This window comes from Alligator sinensis, unplaced genomic scaffold (assembly GCF_000455745.1).
Source record: "Alligator sinensis unplaced genomic scaffold, ASM45574v1 scaffold1139_1, whole genome shotgun sequence".
Lineage (NCBI taxonomy): Eukaryota > Metazoa > Chordata > Crocodylia > Alligatoridae > Alligator > Alligator sinensis.
Window position 1 is genome coordinate 495,824 of NW_005842413.1, and position 27,768 is coordinate 523,591.

Consider the following 27,768-nt stretch of genomic DNA (forward strand, 5'->3'; position numbering starts at 1 on the left):
CCTGGATGCTAGCCTGAGCTCCATCTCTGCCTTGGCCTTCCTAATAGCCCTCCTACACTCACGGGCCGAGGAGGAGTACTCCTCCTTGGTGATAGATCCTCCCTTCCACTGGTTGTACGCCACCCTTTTAGTCCTCAGGCATTGCTGAATGCCCTTGCTGAGCCAAAGGGGTTTCTGAGCACTCTTACCCCCCTTGCTTCTCTCAGGGACTGTTATCCTTTGGGCCTGGAGGATCGCCCCCTTAAGGTACGACTGTCCCTCGTGGACTCCCATCTCCTCTACCTAGATGAGTAAAGATTAAAGAAAACCACTCTACCCAGTGGGATTCAGTGCTCAGTCTAGAAGATCCCATTAAGCATCTCTGTGGTGCTTAGTTTCAGTTCTCACACTGTGGATTTGTGTCTCTAGAGATAACATCCTTGTTAACAGCAGTATATGGAAATGAGAGATAACAGACCTGATTACCTACCTATTAGTCCTCTTGTCTCTCTGCAAATTTGTGTACAAGAGTCAAGCCCTTACCTCTCTCTAAAAGTGCAAAGTTTCAAGAAGTTAAGTGGATAAAGGATATCAAACAACAAGAATGAACTTTGTAGAAAACAGTGATTAAATTGAGGCTTCCTGACTAGTGATTTAAATCAATTTGATTTAAACCAAATCCACCCAGGTTGTAGAATCTTTTGCAATCGCTTAAGTACAGGTTAAGTAAACACTTGGCTGGGATGGTTTAGATAAAGATCATCCTGCCCTGCACAGGGGTTTAGACTAAATAAACCAGGCCCATGAGGTCCCTTCCAGCTCCATTTTTTATGTTTCTAACTCTAATGACTTCTGATTACAACTTGTTTTGCAATTTAAAACATAGCATTCTTTACATTAGAAAAATAGTCAAGTATCTGACAATATTATGGTAATACTCAATTTCTTGACACCACTGCCTGCTACTCTTTTCTTGGATTCAAGCAAGATCTTTGCTCAGTGTCTCAATAACACTGTGATAGTTGCTACAGAAACAAAACAGTGTTAGTGGTAAACTTAGAGAAGAACTATGTCTCTCATGTTTTTCTGTAGCATGAGAAGAGATGGAAAATATACCACTTTGACACCTCTTTCAGTAACTTTTTTCCTGAAAGGAGCACTGATGAAATCAACATGCAGCACCAGCTCAGAGTGAACACTCTATAATTGTGTTTTATTACCTTTTTAGCTGGTTCAGTGCACCATTATAGTTTATCTGCTTTTCTCTGTTTGTGTGTTGAAGGTAGCGCAATAGTGACACCTGTTGTTCAAATAATGTAACAGTCATTTGCAAGCATCTGTTTTAGTTGCTTAGTTCAAATTGTATCTGTTTTAGCTGAAAACTTTTATTCTTCACCTCTGCATCAGGTTGAGTTTCTTTATAAAACCTGAGCAAAGATGGTGCATTTCTTTTCCAAGATCAACAAAAGTAGCTTTGCAAATGGTAAATAGTTTTTGCACTACTTTATTTCAAATAGCTTTAGTATTTAAGATATTTGGAGTAGAAACTTAAAAATGTAATGAATGGAACAGATCTGGGTCATATAGTTGCTTTAAGTGACCATGAAAAATATGTTTTGACTAAGTTATAAGAATGGCAGAAATATGCCATTTGTCTGTGCTCAAAACAGCTTGTTGAGGTCCTTGATTTTTATTTTCTGAATATTTCAATCATTTTAGTATACCTTGGGCTTGCTTAGCCTCCTGCATTGTTTCTGATTAAACTCTTACAAATTTCCTGTTGTAGCAGCAAAACTCCTCATTAAAATGTGCTATAGCCTAGGGGAAAGTACACTCGGTGAGGAGCCAGTTCATTTCCTCTTTCGTTGATGAGTATTCATTTTGTGCCCTTTGCACCTTTCTGACTGAGGCAGGCCTCATATCTGTTTTAGAGGTTGATAAATATAATTATCTGTATGCACCTTATGGATGAGCTTATTAGAGATCTGAGGGCTTCCCAAGATCACATCTAGCAGGGCTGAAAATTGATGTTAAGAATCTAATATAAGGGAACGATTTTTCGTCTTAGTTTACTGCCACAATGCATACACCAACTCAAAGTGCTTATTTTCTCTGCTGCGTGGTTATTACTGCAATCTGCTTTCATAGAGCAGCTTGGAAACCAAATCTGAATGGCTACTTAATGATGCCGTCAGTCTGTGTACCGTGTTGAAGAATTCTTAGTCCCTTGCTTGAATTGCTAGACCTATGTCATTTCCCCCCCACTGCCTCTTAGCTAAGAACAGGAAATAGTGACCCTCAGCTTTCTGCCGCTGTTGGGCAAATAGTGTTGCTCTCTTCTGGTGGCTTGGCCTTATTGGATTCACAGGCTGTGCATGCTGTAATTTTAGTTATGATCAGACTGATTACATTTAGTGAATTCTTTAACCTGTCGTAGTTCCTGTATTGCCTGTCACAACCCAAGGGTGTGATTTTGTTTGTGCGCGCTTCGGCACTGCTAAATTATTTCCCGCCACCAGGAGCTTTCTTTGCAGGGTGCATTTCTTAGTTGCAAAGAGAAATGCACGGTGCAAAGGAGTTCCCGCCATTCGCATGCAAATTTGTGTCCCACTATTGGCCAGTTCTAAATTATTCCCACGTGGTGGCTAGCGATTGGCTTGCTAGCCGTATAAGAGGCTTGAGTGGTTTCCGCCCAAGTTGGAGAACTCCGAGGAGAACCCCGCAAGGGAGGACTCCACAACCATCTGGAGGAGGAGAACTTCACGTCTCGTGAAGATCTCTAAGCGCTGCGGAGCCTATCGAACCCAGCGTATACCTTAAGAAGGCTATAGGGGTCTGATCAACCTCTGGCCTCTCCCCGTCGCCAAGCGCAATCCTTTGACGAACCCCTTTTTCCCTGCGCGCAAGTTCCACGGAGCCTAGCAAACTTCGTGTGAATGTATCCAGAGCTCTCTGCTTCGAGTTGTTTTCTTCGGTTGACGCGACGGGCTCGCGTGTTTAGAGCCTTCAACCGGATTGGGCTAGAGGTTCGCGTGGAAGGAACTCTTGTCCGCCTCTCTTCTTTTCTATCTGTAACCGCAACCCAAGCAAGTTTTCCTGCCTGCACCGCGACCATCTTCGGTGTAAGTAAAATAATCTTTAATCAACCGCTAAGCGTCCGTGCCTAATTCTAGCCCGCCGGCCTGCATTCCCCGACCCGGCGTGTCCGGGCTGCTGGCTACAGCCTGCCGCGCACAGGCCCCCGAGGGCCTTGGACCGCTCCTGGCCCGCACATTGCCATGTTTATAATTGTCCTAAAACTTTCATAGAAGCTTTGCAGATGGGCAGGAAAGAAACGAAATGTGAATGAACTTTGATATTTTGCTGGTGTGAAAATATTTGGAAGAGAAGTTTGTTTATAGGCCAGTAAGTATCATTTGGACCAGGAAGATCACTTAATAGTCCATGTGGGGGAGATAAGTTTTCCATTCTAAGAACCAAACATTCTCCTACAAGTTATTATCTACACGGATATCCCCATGGTGGAGTATGTGCGCTCAAACATTTACAGACAATTTGTCTTAGTTGCACACACAGGTCATGCTTGCAGTCCTGTGCCACGTTGCACATGTTTTCTACTCTTAATTTTCTTGGGCCAGATAATATGGCCCTGCATGCTGGATTGGGCTTGCAGGGTGGCACAGGGCCCAATTTCTAGCACATGGAGGTGGCGCAGGGCCTCATCTGGCTTGCAGACCAACTCTGTGTTACTCACTTGGTCTACAAAGCAAAAGGTGGTTTAAGAGAATCCCATGTTGCTGAGAAATGTTCCATATGCGGGTAATTTACATCCAGCACACTCTAAGAAGGCAAAACCCCGTTCCAGTTATATATCCTAAGGAAGTCTGCAGTGTTTTCTTTCTGATTCAGGCAAGTGGAATAAGTACTGTACACCTTCTGACAGTAGCTACTCACAAAGACTTTTAATTTCCTTTGCTCCAGTCAGCAGGGCAGCTGGTGGCAGCTCTAATGCTAGCATTTGGAGGAGGTCTCACATCTGGAGTTCCTTGAGAGGAAGCATTTTGTCTTCATTGCCTCTTCTCTTACCGCCCACTCCTACATTTGAAATTCCAGATTTGTTTAAAGATACCATTGAAACTTTCAGAGCCTCTGCCACTGATCTGCTACTGAAGTATTCTGTCTTCATTTGTGGTCTGCAGACTGTGCTTAAAAAGGCTGGAGATGAATGTCCTCCAGTTTTCTAGAATGTATCAGCTTGAAAGTTTCTGCTTTTCCTCTGATGCTGAAGTTCCTTATCTTAGCTGAACTCGGGCAGGACACAACGTTTTCCAACCACAGCACTTTTCTTACTTTTGATAGGCACCACCTATAGAGGTTGCCTTGTCAGAGTCTACACATGATTCAGACTCAGACTATAGTTTTGACTATAATCTTTTGCACTTGGAAAGTGTGAAGGGGGGAAGGAGGTCCTTAGATTGTACATTCTGTATAACTGTTGGTTAAAAGTCAGTATTGTGATTCAAGAAGTTTGGAATGACCATTTGGAGCAAATGTCTACATATGGTGAAAATGTATTATATATATTCACTGTAGGTCAAGTGTCAGCAGTATCCTCTGTGTAGGGCTTGTCACAATTTAAGACTGAAGACTTTTTATCCCATTTTAAACTCAAGATGTACTTAATGGCACCTTTAACTTTTTTCCCTTGCAAAGACAGGTATCACTATGCATTTTGAAAATGTTTTCTTATTCAGATTGTCAGGTTAACAGTTTAGTTACACTTCCAACCTACTTTTGGACCCAAGACTCCAGAGGAGTATATCATGGCTTGAAAAATGACTTTGTGAAAATAACATCGTATTCCTGTACTCATGACTTAGACACCTACAGTACAGGAAGGAACATGAGCTCAGTTTATTGTCCAAGGCATGTTCCTGAAAGTATTTAGTGATAAATTTACTGACAGATATGGCAGATATCTGCCTGTTATACTCTATAAATCTGAGTTGAACTGGTGACATGGAGAAGCAGAAGGCATGTTTCTACTCTCTGCTTACCTAAAATATGTTAAAATATAGTCTGTAAAATCTCGTATGTGCGGTCTCTTCTTTTGACTTCCCCATCTGTGCCCTCCAACAATTTAGGCCAATTATGGAGTATATTTGATTGCTACCTACATCTAGAGATTTGTTCATGACCTTTTTCTTTTGAAAATTGCTGTATTTAATGTTGAAGATTTATGAATTTGGGGTCATCTCTTGCAAGTCTTAATTTAGATTTTGGTGAGTTTGTTGGGGGAGGTTTTTAAAGACTGCTAAAAGTTTTCTTTTATTCTTCTTGTCCTCTTTACCTGAAGGCTAGAGTTTATATAGCTGTTTGGTAATTTAAATAAGAGTACCTTGAGTAAGTAAGATTTTTTTCTCTCCCCATATATATTATTGTGATTTATTGATTTCTGTACCATGGCTGTTCGCAAACACGGAAGAGTAATTCTAAAAATGTTTACAAATACATTGTTGAAACCCTCCCCTCCCCACCCACCCCCTGGCTTCCCTGCCCTTATATGGAACCAGATAAGGGGTTTTAAAATGTTTTGTAGTTAAAAAACAAAAAACAAAAAACCCCTAAACAAAGAAGCCCATCCCTTTCCACCCCCTCCTCCTGCAAGAAACCCCCCCCCGCTTTCCAGAAGTTAATTTTAGCATTATAGGTATAGCAATGAAACTAGTGGTTTTTTGGGGTTAGCCACGCCCTCTAGAGGTGAAATTGAAAAATGTCATAACAAATACTTGATATTTTTATGTATAAACAGGTTATTTTTCAAAATAAAACTTAATTGTGGCTTACAGACAATAAATGTGGCTTGTTTTAAAATAATATTTTTCTTTTTATTGAGAACCCTACCTAGCACGGTCAGCTCAAAATTGTGCTTCAAGGACTGTTATATGGTTGTTCCCAAACTTACAGTAATTTAAACAAATGCATAATTGTGCAACAAAATACATACAGATAGTACTATGCCTATTTTTATTCACAGAAAGAATTGATAGCCCATTTATAATGCATTAATAGTAGTGCAGACTATTAGGATGATTTTATTGTTAAAGTGGTAAAGATGGCTTGGAATCTTTTGTCTGTCATATGTGTGTATATGTGTGTAATTTCTAATGCATGGGTATTACTTTTGTTAGTATTCTTCATCTATTTTCCTTGGCTTGCAGATGAAAACACTAAGGAAGTTTTGCAGGTGAAGAAAAGTCTGAGTGAGAAGGTTTCTCTCTATAGAGGTGATATTACCCTGCTTGAGGTGGACGCCATAGTTAATGCAGGTAAGTGTTTAAATGTTTCATGCATGACAAATTGTGATAGCATAAAATTTGGAGTGTTGAAATTCTACATAGGGTGAATTTATCCTATGGAAACTGTAACCTGACAGAAACTGCTGCTCAAGAAGTTAATAATCTGTGTATGGTTGGTTAGCTAATCTTTACCTTTACTATAATAAGGATTATTGGAAAATGCTGACTGAGTCTTGGTTTTGATAAGAGATAAATGATCTGTATTTTTTTTCTTGATTTGGATAGCTGATTTTTTTTTAGAGGGCTGTACATTAAAATTAGAAGTTTACTGCGGTGTGCTCTGTTGGGTTACACCTACAACCCATTCATAAATTTAACACAGTACAAAATTCAGCAGCTAACTTCTATTTGAGAGTATCTGTCACAGAGATTAGTACTTCAATATTCCTATCGTTTGTTACATACATGCACACACAAATCAGTATCTTAAAATGTTGGCATTAGGTGTAAAAATCCCAAATGAAGTAGGTCCTTCCTAATTAAGAGATTCTTCTCCAGTGCCAGACTGCCACAGTTGCATTTAAAAGAGATATTGGAACTGTTCTGAGAGAGGGAGATGTTGGCTGAACTTTCTTAGTGGCTGGGAGCCTTTGATTAGACATTTCTCTTTCCAAATCTGATGTGGGTTGTCTGTGTTGATCCTCAGTGGATACTACAACTATGCATAGGTTTTTAAAGCATTTAGAGAGATTTAAAGAGAATATTTTTAGAAAAGGTAGACACTAATATATATCTCCTATATAGAGAGATATATATATGTAGACATATATATGTAGACATATATCTATATGTATATATACACATAGGCAGCAGGGTGTAAATTGTTCCTCCTACTGCTTGACCTTCATTGCCTGCCCCAGTACCACTGCTTTCCTGCTACAATGGTGGTGGTAGTGATGATCTTCTCATAATTAGATTCTGTATATGGAAAATGATTACAAATGTATTCATTTTCCATGCATAGAAACTAATTAATGGGGGTCATTTTTAATTCAGGGTTGTGTTGGATTCGGGTAAATATGGTAGTTCTTTAGGGACCTGAATTTTTGTTCTTGCTAAAATTAACTTGTATGTGTTTTATTTTCAAGATCTGTGAAACAGAAGTAAGAATATGTGCTGTAACTTGCCTGTACTGTTAAGAGTTACTGTTACTCTTCCAGTAAAATGCCTTTTTTTTTTTTTTGTTTTGTCTTTTTTCCATATCTGTCAGTGGCCTTAGATAATGGGATGATTCTGTAGGATATAGGTGGATTCATTCTTTAAAGTCACTTAGGATAATAACGTTTTTTTTACTGCAACTCAGTTTGGTAGTTCATCACATAGTCTTGTTTCTTCCTTGAATTCCTGGCAAATAAATGAAACTTTTGATTTAGCATTCTCTGCAGTGGAAATGCAACTGAATTCTTCACTGGTAAGCATATCCAATGCATAGCTCTGTTGTGGGGCACCTGGAGTTCTCCTTTTTGGTTTTATGCAGATAGATAAAGCAGTCAGGCATTTTCACATTTTGGTTAATGTTGTTTGAGTGGAGGCTCCCCTCTGCTCTGCTACAGTTCTGTTCCACATCATGAACAAATTGAGTATGATTTTGTATTCCAACCCCCTGCTCTTCTCTCCCTTCATTTCCCTGCACCCCACCTTCCCCCTGCCCCCAAAAAGATGGAAGGCTTTTGGATTACAAGCAGAAAACTGTGACATGGTGTGAAGCCATTAAAGTCGCATCTCATCATGCCACTAAAAGGATGATTGTGGAGCTGTACAGTTTTGGTCATATTCAGGGATATCCTGCTTCCTTGTTTGCAAAGAAAGTACCCCCCCACTAATGTATCATCCTCTGAGAGCTATTGTTTGTGGTGTCTGTTTAATAATATTATTTTCAGTAGCCAGTTATCAATCCATTTTGGTGCTTTTTCTTGGATATTCTGCTATCTTAATCTTCCTTTGTAAGGATTCTGTTAAAAGCTCATATGAAAATTATTTTTGCTGCTTCATTCTTCACTGTAATTACTTGAAAAAAAATCTTCCTTGAGGCATGTTCTATTTTTTTAAATAAAACTGTGACAGCTGACCTTTTAACAGGTTAAACATTTCTATATGTTGTTTAATTCTGGCTCCAAAAGTGCTTCGGGCACATATAATACAATCTTACAAGTCACTGCCCTCAATTATTTCCCCCCCGCTCTTTTAAGGTACATTATGTTAGAACTGACAGGTAATTCTCCTTTCTTCTTGATTAGAAGTACTTTGTGGAAGGTGTAGCTTTCTGAGATAATATTGCAAAACTGAAACCACAATACTTGTAATGCAAAACAAAATAACCTAATCCTTCCTAACACTTTTTAGCTGTCTAGAATAGTTAGGTTGTAAACTCTTTGGAGATTCTTTACCTCATATCTGTGTGTGCATATGGGTTTGAGTACAGCGAGGCCTTAGTTTTCAACTGCAGCTTCTAAGCACTACTGAAAAGCAAAATAATAATAATAATAATAATAAAGGCTAAGATGGAAATAGTCATCTTGTCCACCTATTAGTCACTTCAAGTCAGCTGTTCTATACTAGGTTGTCACAAATGCAGAAATAAATGGAGAACCCCAATTTGACCTCAAAATTATGAAATATTTATATAGCCATTTCAAAACTAATATTCAGCTATCTCCCTAGATTCCACTTTTAGTTTCTTGTAAATACTGGAATTACTCAATATTCCCTTGGCTATTAATTTTTTCCCCATTAAGTAGATATTACAGTTGGATTCCTAGATTTTCAGTGGTGGGATATGTCAGACTTCCTATGCAGTAATTCATTTTTGCTGATCTCCAGTTAACGAATGACAAGCCCACTTTCTGTCAGTATAATGTAGGGAACATGTACTGAGTTGATTCAGGTTCTGGGATGGGCACAAATTAGAAACCCTTCTTCCACAGACTATGTTGTCTGCTCTTTAATGTGTCATTGAAAGCATCTGTATTTTCTGATAAAGTTTTAACCATGCTGCTTATCATTAAATAACTGGATTAAGATAATTACATGGCTAACCAAATTAGTGGAAACTAGTAGTAATTTTATTTGCCCTACATTGTGGGAAAAACTTATAATTATCACCTTTTAACAGGATTTTTTTTCAGAAGTGCAAATAGATGGACAGTACAATTAATCAGATTAATATTTTTTCACTGAGAAAAGTCAGTGAGGCATGATCAAGAAACAGAAGAGGCATAATAATGAATCCATTTTATATTTTCCCCTAGTTCACTTAAATACTGACATGCTACTTAATTCACATTGCTCATGCTGCCCAAGTAAAGGATTTCGCTGTAGTATACTCCTTAACAACTCTGTGGGGATTCAGGAGTCAGTCAAGGTGCTAATTCAGTAGTATTAGTAGAATGAGGAGCCCTGATATAGGAGTCCTACTTCATCTTTTGGGTTTTCCAACAGCTAGTGTTAGTACCCAGATGCAAGGAAGATGTTGTTCCCTGGCAGGTTAACAGACAGTAGTATTTTAAAGAAATGCATCATGTATAGCTCTCAGACAACTAAAAAAGGGCAAACATTTAATTACTTTCTTGATAGTAGCTCTGTCTCACTGTCTGAAGAAAATGCTATTTGGGAAAAAGATCCATTTCTAATAACGCATGTTTAGACTTGCTTAATGCATAAACTGATCCTGCTATTTGACTTTGGAAAATTAGATTTAGGAAGAGACTTTAGTTTCATGTTAAAGACTGCACATTTATTAATAAAGCACATTTTAAATTTTCTTTCTTTAAGCTTTTCACTCTGTACTCTGTACTGATTTTTAAGTATCCTGGTAGTGCAACTGTCTACCTTACTGTTCTTCTCATCTTTCTTAACTGGATAAAGCAGTAGATTTAGTGCTTGACTTTTTTCGCCGCTTCTGTTGACCTTGAAGTGCAATCTGATTCGCTTTGTTAAATTTTAATTTTATGAAGCATCACATCTCAGTCATGCCCCAAATTATACTTCAAGGTAGAGGTATTTTTTATATATTGGAATTGTGAATTGAATATATTATCTGCAAATTATTCTTAAATTAATGTTTAAGTATAGAAATGTTGACTAGCTGAGCTACACCTTCTCTTATAAACAGCTTGTTAAAGTGCAATCAGTCACTGAAGTTGCCTTGAACTTGGTGCTTAATGAACAGGTGGGGAGAGAGGATGAATTCTAATCTGAAATGGATCTGACAGCCTATCAGGCAGTTTTGCTGATTGCTAATCCATTTCATTTGGCAACTTAATTTATCACACAGTTAGAATTTTCATCTTGTAGCTCTGAGGTGGAAATTAATTCAGAAGCATGCCCAATAATACTGGACTGAGCTGGTCTGCCTGAGTATATTGCAAGGATGTTTAAGAGCAAGTGACTGAACCTGCAAAATATTGTTGTCTTAAATAATATGGTATTTATAATCATGCTACTTTATCCTTAAATGTTTGGCTGAATTTGCATATAGATGGTAAATACAACAGGGAACGTGTATGTGTGCTGATGTATAGTGAATATTGATTTAGGGAAAATGAATATTCTGCTTAAAATTATAAAAACATAAGAATCCATCAGGGATACCAGGGGAAAAACATCATCTAGATGCTTGATAGAGCATAGTCTTAGCTGACATCTTTGTCAGGCAATAATTGCTCTGAGAATGTGATATATGGGATACAGTGTGGGCGATGAGCGTCACCAAAGAATGCACTTCAACAATTTGTAAAATTGAAAATACAACTGGTAGCAAAGAAGTTATAAGAATAAGAAATAGGAAAGAGGATCAGTGAGTTATATGTTTAACTACAAACACACAGAAGATGAGATTTGAATTTATTTCTCAAATCCTTGAGCACCACAAAACACACACTATAGTCAAGAATAAATCATTTCCACTTAGAAAATTTAAAGCCATCTTATCAGTTGAGCATTTATTAATAATGTTCCTATGTTTCCACTGGTGACATCATTTAAAAGTTATTCCTCAGGTAATGGCAGGGCCTTGTTATACATCATGCTATGAGCCTTACAAATACTGATTGGTGTTATTGCTAGCTTGGAATTTGGAACAGTCACACCCTTAGTCTAGCAACCTTCTCTGACTGTCTCCTATCTGCACAGCTGTGACCTGCTGCTAGTGGCCTCGTAAGCAGGGGCAGGACTGGGAGCTGTAGCTGCGCGTTGACACTAGGGGTGCCTACAGGCATTTAGGCACATCTGGGAGGTGCTTTAACTCATGGTGCATTACACAAAGCTCCATGAGTTAGAGTGCCGCTGAACCCAACAGTTGTTCACCTGGTGGGTGGGAAGCGGGGAGCTCAAGCCTGCCTGCACCAGCCTCCGGGGAAGCTATTGAACCACCCCTCTCTCCAACCATGCCCCTGCCCCCCACCCAAGCTTTGGCCATGGCTAAGCTCTGCCGGCAGTTATGAGCTAGCAGCTACATGCTGCCACTGTCAAGAAGCTCAGGTGGGGAGCCCCCCTCCTCCCCCCAGGTACCCTGGCTTGGGTATTGGGGAAAGCCAAGCCAGGCCTGTGAAGTCGGGAGGGAGGACTCTGTTTCCCCAACTCTCCACCTAAGCCTTTTTACAGTGGCAGCATGCAGCTGCTAGCTCATCTTTGTCATGGCTGGAGTTGGAGCAAAGAGGGTGAGGAAGCGGGGGCCATGGAGCCCCCTCTCTTCATGGACCTAGACCATCTTCCCTCAAGGCCCCAGCAGAGGTACCTTCCTCCACCTCCACCCCTCATCCCCTCCCTCCTCTAGGGAAGAGCACTGGGAGGAGGGTCTCCTTTTTGTGACAGCCAGCACAAGCACCAGCCCAGCCTCACAAAGGTGCATGGGATGTGGGAGGAATCACCTGCACTTAACTTGTGCAGGGAACCTGAACAGGAGTTCCCTAAGGCACTGTGTGCTGGAGCACCTTCAACTAATAGCTGATTTAATTAGGGTTAATTTTTTTTAAATGGCCGATCATGCAAAAAGCACTCTGAAGTCATGGATGTGTATTATGTCACAGCTGTAGAGTGCTTTCAGGTGCCTGATTGCACAAAAAAATGTAAATTGTATAAGTGCTGTAGAGGTCTGGTGAGGCAGGGCAGGCTTCTATCCTGGCTCTCCAGGGGGGTGAGGGGAGAGGAGGCAGGCGTGAGATCCTGGGATAATGGAGGACTTCGACTTGGGCAGCACATCTGTGGGGAGTGGCTACACCTTAATGGAACAGGATTTGGGTAGTGTGAATCAGAGATAATCCTGCCCTGGAGTGCTGTAGCTTTGAACCCCATAATGAGTGCTTAAAATCACTCTAAGGCAGTGGTTCTGAACCTTTTTCAGTCGACGTACCCCTTGGTCTCAGAGTGAGGCTTTAGGTACCCCCTTTCGATGAGAAATTAATTTTTCGACCCGTGTTAGACAATGTGTGAAATATATCTCACATACCCCCTGGGGGTACATGTACCCCTGGTTCAGAACTGCTGCTCTAAGGTGTTAATGCGTGGACAGTTCAGGGATAAGAGCTCCAGGAACTGCCTCAAATTACCGTGTAATAAGGCCCACAGTCTAGTTGGAAGAGACCTGAATTAACATTTGAATGGGATGCTGCATCTAATCTACATCCCCATCATTGAATTTGCCTGAAATCACAGCCTAATTGGAACTTGGTGTAAGGCGGGTATTTACTATCAATAGATCAGCTAAATATTTGTTAACTTTTAATAAATTCTCATTGTACATTGAGATTTAAATCAGAAATGAAAATGACTTTTGACAGTTCAGGTTGATAACTCTCATGCAGAACTAGAAGAGGAGGGTTTGTTTGCATGTGTAAATGCTTTCTCTGAAAGGAGTAAGATGAACAGATATTCACCTAGGATGCAGTTGGTGAGAACCTCAAATTCCTTGTATCAATTGTTTATCTAGTTAGATATCTTGTGTGTGTGCGCTAAATGATTGAGAGGAATGTATAAAGTTCCTGTGCATATGGAAGGAAGTGTCCTGTCTCCCTTGCATTTATGATGTATCTTGAAGCATGAGTTTCTCGTTAGAAGTTAAAAAAAGAATGGCACTTCTATTACTGTCATCAGTATCTCTTTTTGAGTCTTGCGAAATGCTTACATCTGAATATGCTAGCACTGGATTCCACATATTAGCCACGTGGCATGTGAGATTACTTGAGGTCGCTGCACTGTCTTGTCCTAGTCAGCGGATCACTTCCGAAAAAATATTATGCAGGCAGCTGTTAGACATGTGAAAATGTGTTTCCTCTGGACCACGGAATACATATAATGGGCTCCTTTTCTTTAGCCCCCACAGAGAAGCAGTAATGAATGTGAGGTTAGCTTAGAAAAAGGAGGCCATCTCAGTATACAAACATCAGATTCTGCTGACGTTAACAGAAAATTTTGAGCTTTTAGCAGTGTACTCAGTGTTTGTAAGTATTGCTGAACCATCCACAAGGTGGCCATGTGTTTCTGATTTTGGCTGAAGATACCTTTTGTTAACAGGAAAGGCCAAAGAAGTTGTGTTATGTTTCAATGCAAAGTTATATATTTGTTTGGAAGGGGTACAAATTTAGATTCTGTAAAAGCAGTGAACCTAGGAGTTTGAGTAGCAAAGGGCTCAGATGTACAGGGAGATGGGTTTAGCAATCAGACTCTGCCAAAGAGATTTGAACTTTACATCAGGCATGTTTCTTTTTGTAGGGGAAATATTAGGGTGCCACAGCACCCTGGGGTGGAGTGCCTTGAGATCCTTGAAAGGGTACTGTGCGGTGGTACACAATGTTAGCACTGTTAGGCTTGCAAACATGATTCACAAGATAACTGATTCACCCAGAGATTTTTAAAAAATAGTTGTGATCTTTGAGTTTTTTGCCACAGAAAAGTTGCTCTATTATTTTTTTGTAGTAAAAAAAAGAGTCAAAATGAAGAGGTGGCATTTTCTGAGGGCTTCCTTGAGTCTCGTCAAAGGTGTCTCAAGTCTAAAGAGACTGCAAACCACTGAACTAGGGCAGGGGTGCTCAACCTCTGGCCCATGGGCCAAATGTGGTCCTTGGAGCTGTAGTGTCTGGCCCACAGGACTCCCCATTGATTGGGAAATTTGCCCACCCTCCCCCTGGCCAGATTCCGAAACCCCAAGCTCTGTGCCACTCCCTCTTGCCCCTTGCGGCTGAATCTGGGGCTGGGTCACCCCTTTTCCCCACTCTGCCCGCAGCTGTATTGGGGCCAGGTCATTCCCCTCCACCCCTCTGCACCTGAATTGGGGCTAAGCCATACCTCCTCTTCCATGGTACCAGGGTGGGGGTGGGATGCCCCCCGCCCCTCCCTTTGTGCAGCTGGGGTACCCACTGTGACCATCCCAGGCACCAGATCAGGACCACGGACCAGATGTGGCCCGTGGACAGACCAGGCAGTGCCCATTTGGCCCTCATCCGGCCTGCCAAACAAAGGTTCAGCACCACATGACTAGGGCATCTCACCAGCCCTGGTTTGCTGCATAATGACAAGCAGGAATAAAATAGTAGGCAAAGATCATCCCAATAATTCTAACCTTATGAACTTTGGTAGCCTGTTTTACTGAATGCATTTGGTTGTTTCCATTATCTTGTGCCTCAATGTTGATACAAATTTTGACAGCAGCAACATCAGCAACCTGCCTGTTTGTTGGCGAGTATTGTTTCCTTATTTCCTTGTTTGTCCTTTGTATCTGTTTATTTTGTCTTTTACTCTGTAAACTCTGGGATAGGAACTTTTTTTGTATGCAGCTTCTAGCCTGGTGGGACCCTGGTCCATAACTAGTGCTCTTAAATGCAATGGTAATACAAATAATACTCCTCGAGTAACTGGCTGAAAATTCTGTTATAGAGGATGGTGGAAAATGGCAGTATTTGACTTCATTTTTAGTTGAGATCTCATACGTTGCCAGGACTGTATAAATTAATACATGGTAATGTAGGAGAGCTGCTGTTGGATTTTCCTCCCTTTCCCTTATCCTCCTTGGAAAAGTAAAATTTTAAAGAAAAAGCAGGTGTTATTTTTTACTTAAATTCACTGTCCATTTTATCTCAGTTCAAGCATGGAAATAAACATTGCATATGGTAGTTTCAGCCTAGGAGTTCAACAGTTGTTCAGATTTTTTTAGGACATCAAGTTGCCAGCAGAATACAACATTTGTATTTGACATTTACAGTCTATAGGTTGTCAGACCTTGAAAGTATATATCATATTGCCATTGAGAGGTATAGCTTTTCAACAATATTTATAAATCAATTTTAGCTGTGTTGACTTGTGAACTTTAGGACCTTTAAAATGATTATTGGTGACTGAGTAGCAATGCTTTTTTGCCACGGCTCCTCAAATTTTATTTATTTATTTATTGATTGATTGATTTTTGCATAGGAAAATCCAATGTAGCATAATTATTGCCCTTTGTGTATGTTGGGTAGTTCTCCATTTCTTTCTCCTTTCTATATTAAAAACATAGATTTTTTAATCTTCTTGATCTTTATTTTTAAAATTGTGAAATGGAAGTAGGGTTAGATGCTATGGTCATACTTTTCATGACAACAATGAGAGTAGTTCTGCAGCCAGTATTCCAAGGTCGTTGTGAAGTTACATAGGATTTACAATTACAATTTTCTTTCACTCTGATATGGAATCAGAATGCACGAGACTGAATTCACAATAAAGGAAACAAAACAACTGTATATTTGGAGGTTTATTTTTCTTTCAACATTTACCTTGATCTAAATATGACACACTTCTTCATGGGTTGCTGGGTATTTTCAGCATCTGCCTGGTACAAGTAGTGCATATTTGTAAAAGCACTAATGCAGATTTTTAAATGTGTTAGGAAAACCTAAAAAAAAATATTTTAAATCCAGAAAAGTATGTTGAGCCTCACGTTTCAGGTTTTGTGTGTGGTATTTTGGTGGGTGGGAGGTTCCCACTGTTTTCTATATTTTCCTGGTGTGTCTTAGGAAATTGATGATTTACATTAACCAAAAGTTTGCATAAAGACAATTCACTAGAAGTGTATTGTAAAGTTCTGGTAGAATTGATTTTGAAATATATAGAATTATGTAAAATGTTTGTTGAAGTTATAGCAAACTGTCCTTGTAATATATAATAAGATTTAGGATGCTGCATTAATTAGGGGAAACAAACTATTTCTGAGATTAAAGCATTATGTGAAGAATAATAGTGTCATGATGATCTTGTTTTCTAAAACCTGCAGTACAAATCTTGTGTGTCATCATAAGGACACTAGTTGAAAAGTGAAATGTAAACTTAGAAGACTAGTCAAAGTCATGTTGAGCAATTCTGCTTCATTACACTATATTAAATTCAGTTTGAAATCATGACCCCTGAGGATTATTTCATGGATTCTTTTTAAAATGCTCTTTGTAAGTATATACGTTTACTTAAAATATGCAATTAGCATGGTGTTTTGCCAATATCTTGGAGAGTAAATGATTGTAAATGTTTCAAAACCTTTCAAAGTCACCTCAAATGTGAGTCCATTCTTAAAATCTTATCTTCTGTGATGCCTGCAAAGAGCTTGAGAGTGGATACTGTGCTGATACACTGAAATTGCTTTCTGTGAGTCTAATATTGTCTCCTTGTGTTCATATTGTTCCCTTGTGCATCTTGATCCACTTGTTTTCCTCTGCTTTTATATTTAGATTGTGTCTCTTCAGAAGAGGGCAACAAAAGTGGGTTGGCGGGGTTTGTGGGGGGGTTGTTTTGTTTTGTATTTGTATATAACTTACCAAAATGTGGCTTCAGTCAATTTATAGAATTATCCAACTTTATATTCTGTATTCCATTACCTTGTATCTTGAGTGCTTTTTTGGTTGATGTGGCCCAACTTTCTCCCTTGATAATTTTCTATAAAGTACATTTAATAGATATAGCTCCTTGATCTTAACTGAGCAATTATGTATGATAATCATGTACATTTAAATAAAATTAAGACTTGTCTCCATGATGACTTTTACGTGTGCATGTTGCAATTCATTTGGATAAGGGTTTCTGTTGGGGAATGGAAGCTTTAAGTTCTGGTCTAGGCAGATAAGCCTCAGAGCACTGGTATCTAGTGATGTTATTGCTTTGCTGTGGGTCATTGTTTTCTGCAGGAAGACCTTTAGAAGTTACTCTAAACTCCACTTCATCTTTCAGATTGCCTGAGGCTGTTTAAAAGAGTAGAGTGCAAGATCCTACATCCTGTGCAACAAATATACAGGCTTCTTTGAGTCAATATTACTATATTAATACAACGCAGAAGTTCTTGAGTTACCAACGTCAAAGTTTATGCACCTGTGTTCCCTTTTGGTAGTAAGGAGTGTTGGTCCATTCATTTTTTGTTACTCCTCAGGTTTTGGCCAGTTTTATGCCAGTGGAAGTGCCAGGTGATGTAGCAGTCCACCTTTCCTTCAATGCATTGGTTTTCAACTTTTTTTCATTTGCTGGTGCCTTTGGCAATTTTGAATGGAGGTTTGGACCCCTTTGAAATGTAGGTGTGGATATTCATACTTTTGGTTGATAGTAGTTATTTTTTGTGGACCCCTGAAACAGTCTGTGGACCCTTGGGGGTCTGTGGACCACAGGTAGAAAACCGCTGCTTTAATGAGCTGTCCTCTGTGACACTCTATGGGTTGTAATGTTTCTGTTTTAACTGTATTTATATTATAATAATGTTGCATGCCTCAGTTTTCCTGACTAACCTGTATGGGGGGTGAGGGGAAAGAAAAAAAGGTAAAAAGACGTTACTATGGATGGAGCAGCCAAGAAAACAGGGTGGTAACCTGTGAGCTGGGGAAAATTTAGAAGAGGGAAAACAGTCGAACAATTTTTGGCATTCAGGGATGTGTGGATGGGAGAGAGAACAGCTGAGCTAACTTAGGGGTGCTTGGAGCCTTACAGGCTGGACTGGGGACAGAGACATTTCTTAACATTTTGGAGAGGCTGGATGTTTTGCTTTGTGCCCTTTGTCCCATCATCTAACTACATACCTATACTGTCTTTACTCTTCAGTTGGTTGTTTGGAACTTGGGGCTGTGCTCTTCCCCTTTGAGGTAGTAAAGTCTCTGTCTCAGGAGATGAGCCAGGGCTTCTTCCTACTCTAGATGCCATGGCTGGGCTGATTTCAGGGGATATTCAGGGAGGCCGGACAAGGCTGGGGGGATGGTCTTGAACAAGGAGCTCCCCCACCAATGCATTTGTTAAAGATGTTAATTGGGAGCCTTTGTCATTGCAGTGTTGACATGAATTGTTAAATACATTTGTATGTATATATTGAAACTAGCAAATTGCCCATCAAGAATGACGGGAAGGGGGTGGGCAGGGACAGAGCCCTGATTCAGCCCTGTGCCCTCTCTGCCACTCTGGGTCCAGCCCTGCTCCACCTCCCCCACCCACTCCTCACCCCCCTTGCCCGCCTCTCCGGGTTCAGCCTCACTCTACGCTTCCCCTATCCACTGCTCCAGGTCTGGGCCCGCTCCCCTGCCCCCCCCCCCAACTCTGGATCCAGCCCTGCTCTACCCCCAGCTGCTCCTTGTCTGGCCCTGCTCCACCCCACCCTCAGGTGCTCCAGGTCGGGTCCCTCTCTACTCTCCCTCTCCCCCCTCCACTCCACCTCTGCTTGGCCTGCATCCACCTAGCCTGTGTCCGCCTTCCTCCCTGCAGGCTGTTCTGAGGGGTGGTGGCAACGCATGGCGGGGGGCTGCTTCCACTGTGACACCCCCTTTGCCCTCCAGGCAGGGAGCATGGGGAAGCCCCTCTGCTCAGGTGGCCAAGACGTGTTCGCCACCGCCACAAACTTCCCCAGCAGCGGCTCAAACTTGGGCCCACGCAGTCCGGGCCACGCAGCCAATCGCTGCCCGCCCTCTTGCCACATTTGCAATTTCCCAAAAGCATTATGGACAGACAGGCGCGCAGACAGACTAAGTCTTTTATTATATTAGAATGAAACTAGTACTTGAAGTAAATGGATTCAATTAAGATTAAGTTCAGCTGATATCTCTTTTTGTATATGATGTCAGGGATATGATTTGAGAGATGTGGCACAACAGTCTTATACATCAAATATTTGTTATATACTTCTTATTTAGTAAAGACTGAAGTCAGTTTCCTATTTAAGTCTGACTTCTTTACCCGGCCCCCAAATTTACGACTTCCTATCTCAAATTGTCCTAAAAGAAACTGTTCTGCCTAAAATGTTGTATGTCTCATTGTATCACAGGATAGCATTCATATGAATACTATAAAATGCTGTGTATTTTGAAAACTTGCCTGTGGCTCCTGTTTGGAAAAAAATGACTTTTTTTCACTTATTGGACTTAGAAAGCTAAAAACCTCAGGTTTTTGTTGTTTGTCATTTCTCAGAAGATTGGCCAATATGTATGGTATGTTGGGGGTGTTGTAAAGAAGTAGCAGTAGACAACTATTGATCCTTCTGGATCATGGTGTATGTGTGAGAGGTCACCACCTTTGATGCATATGCCTAGGCAGGAGCATGGAGGAATGGAGGCTGCCCAGATCTTTCATCTACCCTCCCCCACTGCTGACCATTGAGCTGTATCCAAAAGCCAGACTGAGTCTGGATGTTTGGTGCCTCAATAGCTCTTTTTGTTTGGGCATCTAGGAACTGAACAAGGATTCCACCACTGCACCACAACAGTGGGTTGGTAAAGAAGTGGGGAAATCGCAAAAGGTATGCTTAAACCATTCATTGTAGTGTTATACTGAGGTGTGCCTATGTCTTGAACTACAAGTAATGTAGCCATATTATTGCAGGGTTACACATGTGCCAGTTGGCTCTGCTTTTCAGTGAGTTGTGCCTTAACTCTTCATTAATACAGCAATTAGATAAAAACTTTTGGTGATCAACAAAGTGGAAAATTATGACAAAAATTATAAGACTTAAATTGGAGTTTAGTTGCTATTCAAAATGTCACACTGACAAATTATAAGATTATGAAATACTATTTTTCCCCTGATTTTTTTTCCTTTCTGATCTCCAAATAATGTAGTAGTTAGTCCTTTGAAATGTGTTTTCTAAGTTTTTTTTAACTGCTGGTCATTTAAATATAGATTACAATTTGCATGCTATGTACGTGATTATGGGCTGTGAAACAGTCTGTATTTAGTTTTGACCTCTGCTTGACTTGGCAAGAAAGAGAAGCTATTTCTTCCTTCCATAACAATGCAGAATTTCTGTGCTTTGCTTTTCCAGAGTTCTGCAAGTTTCTGAGCTCAAAATTAATGTAATTGTTCCTTCTCAGCTTCTAAATTTGGGCTCTATGTCTATATAGACACACACACTATGCTATAGTATTGTGTGTATCTAGCTGTTTGTTTATAAAGAAATCATGATTTCCAGTCCAGGTATACAAATTTAATATTTAAGGCAGCATATATCTAATAGTATAGTAGTAGATCTCTAGACTTGGAAGTTGATTAATAAATTGCTGTAACATATACTGTATTTACTGTAATCTAGAGTGAGGATTTTTTCTCCAGTCAACATGGGAGGAAAAGCCCCTTATCTTAAGATTCGTGAACAAAATGGGTAGGAGGGCAGGTGGCTGGAACACTATAAGAAATTAATAAATTTTCCATATATAGAATCCAGTAACTGGGGGGTTGTCTTAAATTCAGGGTCATCATGGATTCAAGTAAATATGGTAGTTCTTTTTGTAAGCCACCAAACCTTTAGGTCCCAGTTCTGAGATGTCAATCTGAGCAATGCTCCATTGACGACATAGCCTTAATGGTGGGATGGATATGTAAAATTAATTAAAATGGTGTAAAATAATGTGTGACACTAAGTCCCATAGCTGTTTGTCTTTTGTTTGGCATCTATGTAATTAATTGCTTAGTTGTAACAATACTAATTTGCTGCATAGTTTTGCACCTACATATCTACATTTTATCTCCAACTGCCCTCGTTATGCTTAAAAGTTGAATCCTCCATAGTGATATTGTTCACAGTTAGGTGTTAACCATAAATTTTAATTCATATTTGCATAGCGTCACTTTAGGATAATGATTTTGATTATGCATTCAGACAGGATCATTCACACTGCCTTACCCTGCACCCAACCCTGTCCTTTCCATTAAACTACTTTCTACTTCTTGCTGTTATTCCTTTCAAAGGGTTTCTTTCACAACCACAGAGGGGGATTAGCTATGGCAGTTTCTGCCTTTCCCTGCTTCTCTCAATTGTATAGCTCTTTTCAGAGATCTTAGGCAAATGGTGTTCAACCTTTTGGGCCCTAAGGCCAGATGAGTGGCAAAGGGCTGGTCCACAGGTTAGATCAGGCCCCACAGACCTTCAGCAGGCCCCCATGGAGCCTCAGTTGGCCCCCACATGCTGGGATGGGGTCCCAAAGCCTGGTGCCATTCCTGATCAGTCCCATGTACTGGGTTGAGTCTTGGACAACCATGCCATTCTGAAAGCCTGGTTCAGCATGCAGGGCTACACTGTCTGGCCTGTTAGACTCCCCACAGGTCCAGTAATTTGGTGCCAGGGGTGCAGTGCTGCCATTTCCCTGCTGCCAAATTTTTAGACCTGTGGAGATCCTGTGGACCAGATAACATGGCACCGGGGCTGGATCTGTCCTGCAGTCTGGGGGTTGAGTACCCCAGCCTAGGTCTTCCTTCCTAACCTCTGTTGTAGTTCAGGCTTGGCCCTTGATTAGTTTCCCAATAAATTCTGGTCTCCACAGCATCCTACATTCTCTTGTGCCACATACAGTCAGCAAAGTGCTAGAGAATTTATAGATCTTATCGCATGTCCCATCTTTAAGGATTTTTCAGATATGGCATAACCCAGCAAATTATGAATATTTTCATTTTTTATCTTCTTTGTTTTGATTCCTTTTAAAGTCATTAACCTGTGGGCGAATAGCTCATGGGCCTCTTCTGAGCCTGGGACTCCTGTAAACTTTGATTCTGATAGTAGTTAAATATTTACTTCAGGAGTAGGAATTGATAGTGAAAGCTAGAAGCAGAACAGCTTTCCAAGGGTAATGGTGGATGTTATCTTCTGGATGTCATCTACAATGAAAGGGTGGAATGCTAGAACCATAATCAAAAACTGCATGGCCTTTCATCTCTGAGGTCTTGAACTTCATTAATTAAGAAAAAACCCCAAACAAACCAAAAAACTGAATCCACCACAAACATATAGGGAAATAAGGACCTATTTCTGTTAATCACAATGAGAAACTTAAAAACACCCAGAGAGATGGTAACTTTAAATTGTGTTTATTCTTACTGTTGTACAAAATACACTGTCGGCTTTATCTGCCTTTGCAACCAAAGTTAGATATTTATAGACTATTAGCCAACTGCCCATCAAGAATGATGGGGGGGGTGGGCAGGGACGGAGCCCCGTGTCTGCCCCCCTGCATCCGGGCCCGTTCCCCCCTTCCCTTCTGCCGCTTGGGGTCCAACCATGCTCCCCACTTCCCCACTTTGGCAGCGGAGGGAGAGGAGGAGCGGGCTTGGGCCTGATGCAGGGAGGGTGTGGGGCAGGAGTGGGCCCGAGGGTGGGACGAAGCCAGCTTGCTATGGCGGCCAGTGGATGGAGCAGCAGGACTGGGCTGATGCAGTGGCAGCAGGGGGATGGTAGGAGTGAGCTCGGGACTGACATGGGGGGGCAGGGGAGAGGAGAGGAGTGGGCTCAGCCTGAGGGGCAGAGGAGGCCTGCTCCTCCCTTCCCCTCACCGCTGTGGCATACTGGCTTTTTCACCTCTCTTTGGGCCCGGTCCACAGCCACAACCCCTCATTGTGCCCACACTAACTCCCCCCCCCATCTCACTGCTGCCGCATCGGCCCGGGTTCACTTCAGCCCAGCACCTGTGATGGTGGGCCTGCTTCTCCCTCCACCCCCCCTATGCTAGCCCTGGGCCTGCTCCCCCCCCCACTGCTGCTTGGGGTCCAGGGCTGCTCCCCCATTCCCCCCTGCGGCAGCAGGGGGAGGGCAGGAGTGCACGTGGGCCTGCTCCTCCCTTCCCCACCACTATGGCCGGCCTGGTCCCACTTCCCCACCTACAGTGGACCTGGGCCACACCCCCCTGCCACTTGGGGTCCAAGCCCACTCTACCCCGCAGCACTGCCAGCTCCAAGGAGGGGGGCCAAGTCGCTGGCTTTACCCTCTCCATGTGTTGTGTCTCTAGTCCCTCCATGCTGGTCCCAGTATGGGAGGGTGAAGCGGGGACAGAGCGCTTCTCGTCTAGTGCTGTTCCCCTTGCTCTCCCTCCCCCCTCTTGCTGTGCCACATCCGGGCCCTTTTTTTTCCCTCCTCGGCCCCCCACCACCTCAGGGAGGTGGGGGAGGCCAGTGCTGCTGGCCCTTTCCCACCCTCGCTTTCACAGCTGCTCTAATTACTGTGCCACCCCACCAGCCAGGAAAACATGTAAAAATGTCCTTCATGCTCTTGAGTGGATTTTTTTTTTTTTTTTAATTCTGAGTCTTTCCTTCTAGTTCTTCTACAGATGATAGCAGCTTGCCTCTTTACTATGTTGACGGTGTAAAAATATCCTGAATTGGAAAATTGGAATAGGTCCTTTTATGGCCAAATGGAAACAGGGTGGGGCATACAATTACTTTCCTTTCTCAAAACCTCAATCTAAAAAATGACTTTGTTCATCATCAACTTAAATTTGGGACCTAGAATGAACTCTAAAACATAGGAGATCATTTAGTTGGAATCAAAGTACGCTTTTATAGCTGTCAGTAGTTCTTTCTTTTTTAATCTTGATTTACTGCAATCTCATATTTAAATCTTGGAATGAGTTCTTGGTACTTTTCCAGAAAATTTCAGACTGGCAGATTAGCAAGGTGCATTAAATTGTAAAAAGCTTAGATGTCAGGTTTTATCTAATTGACTATAGAAGGACAACATTTTTTAATGTAATATTTATGGCTTGTTGACCTATAAAATGAAGTGAACCCTAAAATGATTTTTCTGTAGGTATATTTAAAATTAAGAGTAGCAATGTAGAGCCAGTTATATTATAGTATGCTAATACTAGTTTTTAAACTAGAACTGATTGGACGTATCTGCTTGTTAGTTTCAGACTTTCAAAAGAGAAAAGGAAACTGATTTAGGCATGCTAGTAGGTCTGGAAGCCCTGAGTTCTTATTATCTATCTAATATTGATTGTCTCTCTTTCTCAATCTTTTTGCTGAAATATCCTGATTCCGCAGATAGAAAAGACGCATTTCTCTTTTCATAAGGAAGCTAATTGTTTAATTTCATTTCTAATTTGTAATTGCTAAGCGTTATTCTATTTTGCTTGATGTGCTTTCGAACAGTCTTTAAAAGTATAGTTTCTGGTCCTTCGTATAACTGAAGTAAGTCTTAAATAAACTTTGCTGTATAAAGCATTACTTTACAGTTGAATTTTTTATCATTTTATAATTAAATGAGCCTTTGTATTTTAAATAGTGCTACTGTAGGCATGCTTCTGTCACTAGGGTGTGCTCTGATTCCATGAATCTAAACTGCTTGCCCTGCAGACTAGTTGCAAGTAAAGCTGATTTTTTTTTCCTTTTTTCTTTTTTTTTAAACTCTGCTGCTTAGCGACCATAAATTTTTCAGCACGTTGCTTTGCTATCACCTGGGCAACTGCCGGAGTTCCCATGTTATTTTCTTTGTTTGTTACACCATGCTTCCCTGCTCTCTGGTGTACTCATGTGAATGAATGAGAGTCTGTGGCTTGTTAGCAGACTACCCAAATGCCCCAGAAGAGTACCATGTTGTCAAGCATTATAATGTTGCCATTGCCGCCTTTATTTCACCAAACAAGAAGCCAGTATGAGGTTGCCAAACTGATGGCTTTTTAAGATTTGCTATCGACAGCATTTAATTAAACTTGCCACTCCTTAGGGACACTATAAAGTAATTTTTACTGAGTTATACTTTTAAGCATTGTAGTAAGTGTGGAAGGAAGTGTAGCCTAACATAAGAGGTATGTGTAGGGGTGAAAGATACAGAGTGTCAGTTATTGTGAAATGTGTTCATTTTGTTTTAGTGGAAGTCCTGATTTTACTCCTTTTTTTTTTAATGTGGTTTTTGTTGTTATATCACTCCTCCCTTGCGGTTTGGTGTTTCATGCAGAGATGTACTGTTTTAAAAAGGAGAACTTTTTAACATTGAAAACAAGGGTGAATGCAAGGAAAAAAGCTTATACTGAATTTAGGATTATTTTACATTTTGATATAGGTTGAAAAAGATTGACTGCATAGCTTGAGGACAAATCCAGAATTGTAAAATGTAATTAAAAAGATTTTTATTACTTCTACTACCCTATCTTATTTTAATTAAACTTGTCTTGTGATGAAATTGTGTTTCTGTGAAATATAGCGGGAAATTCATAATTTCTTCTCTCAGATGAAGAGTGTGGTTGGCAACTTCGCTTCTCAGGCATGAAGTAACTTTCTTCCATAAAAATAAAGCTCAGTTGTGCAAGAGACAGCTTTCCTGGCAGCAAGTTGAAGACTGTGAAACAAAGTCATACAGAAACAGAGGACCTTGCCACCTGCTTCAAATGGAAAACTCTTTTTGACTGGCCTTCTCTAACAGTCTAAGCAATACAGTAAGAAAGCACTAAGCAAAATCTAAAGCACCACTTTGCACATATATGTTTCCTACTGGGGAGAGGGTGAGAGAACGAGCCATAAGTGATGACATGTACTATACTGTACTGCTGGAAGTTGCTCAAATGTTATGGTGGTAATGGTGGTCTAAGAACTTTATATTAAAAAAAATTGCGTGCATGTAAAAATAAATATGTAGTTTTTCAGAATTGTAAATGAGTAGTTATTTAGAACTGAGCTACAAACAAGTCAAAGATTCTTTTTGTTTCTCATGTAGCATTGTACATTATTTTTGTACTGGTATTAACCCTCAGAGTTTATTCTTTGAATTGAAGTGGATAGAAGTCTGTGGGGAGTTAGACAGCCAAAAAAATGACTAACTCTGGCTTGCATGCGAGTTTGTTCGCTTGATAAATTTGACCTTATGCAAATACATGTTGTCTAACTACCTTGTATCTACATTCAGAATGCAGATAACAACTGTCATTTGTTTGATTAAGTGGCCAAATCACTGACCAAGAATCCCTAAGTGGGGTTAGTGTTTTATGGCAACATGATAACATTGTTTAATGTGGAAATACTTACAGCTCCTAATATGTCTGGAATTCGTGTCTGGTTGTTTCTTGGCTAGTATAATACAAGTTAGGAGGGAACAACTGCAAATAGGTCTGGTGATTTTTTTTTTTTATTCTTTTCATTCAGTATCTGGAGACACTTTGACCAATGCGTTTAATTTGACACACTGAATACAATATTGGCGCACACACTTCTGCAATGTAAATATCTCTTTTCAGGTCAGCAAGAAATAAATGCACTCCATTGACCTTGCATCACTCATGTGAAGAAGGGATTTTTGATTTCTGAACTATATGTTAACTTAGTAAAATTCGTCGAAAAGATATCAAAAGATGCCTGTGAAGAAATAGAAATAATTACATTGCAGTGCTTCACTAGCACTGGAGAGCAGTGTGGTATAAAATTATTGGGCTAAAATCCAAAGCCAAATTTGGCTCCACATTAGGTTCCTCTTGCAGCTAAAATAATGTAGGTTGTCAGATCTCACTGAGGTCACAGGTCCCTTAGCTATTATTTGATTTAGATTTTTTTTTGAATCAGTGATATTAACAATTTAGGGTTGTTGGTTGTAGCTATGTTGGTCTAAGGACATAGGCAGTCAAGGTTCTTTGGGTAAATGTGATATCTTTTATTAGACCAACTAAATAGTTGGAAAAATTGTTCTTTGCAAGCTTTCTGGCACAAACACCCTTCTTCAGGCATAGGGAGAGTCTGCTGGTATGTGTTCTCCGTGGTCGAATAGAAGCCAGTATGCAAAATGCAAGCCTGTGAAAATGTCTCCCAGTGCCTCTGACCCTCACTGCCATGCATTACACATTTGCAATGTGTGAAACAGGTAGGCGGACAGGGGGAAATTATATTAACAATATTTTCTACCATCTTTGCAATAAAGATAATACACAAGCAGCTCTTGAAAATTTGTGGCTGCCTAGATCTGTGTATGTGTGTATTAATATGTACATAAGTAATAGATCATGGGCATAAATTGGGGGCCCCTTGGTTTAGTTATCTCATCTACTTTTCCTCGTCTTTCTCATTTTTTTCTGCCCACCAATCCATCACACCAGAACTTAAATGTTAAAAAAAACTTTGAACAGCCTTCCCAGTCCCTCCCTTGAAAAACATAAAAATTATGTAATCCAACAATACAGAGTGAGCTAAAGCTTTTAGTTTTCAGAGATGGACTGCTCAAGTCATTCATAACTGCCACTCATAACACAACCATTTAAAAGTCAAGATG

General features: G+C 40.6%; 1 protein-coding gene across 1 annotated transcript in view; it reads left to right on the plus strand.

Moving 5' to 3' along the window:
- The window catches only part of MACROD2 (MACRO domain containing 2), a gene marked incomplete at its 3' end in the record, with an annotated part of 924,419 nt that overhangs the window by 59,493 nt on the left and 837,158 nt on the right, over positions 1 to 27,768 (plus strand). Inside the window, exon 3 of the mRNA XM_006030040.2 lies at positions 6,201 to 6,308. Within this exon, the coding sequence (XP_006030102.1) occupies positions 6,201 to 6,308 (108 nt within the window). The remainder of the gene's footprint in view (positions 1 to 6,200; positions 6,309 to 27,768) is intronic.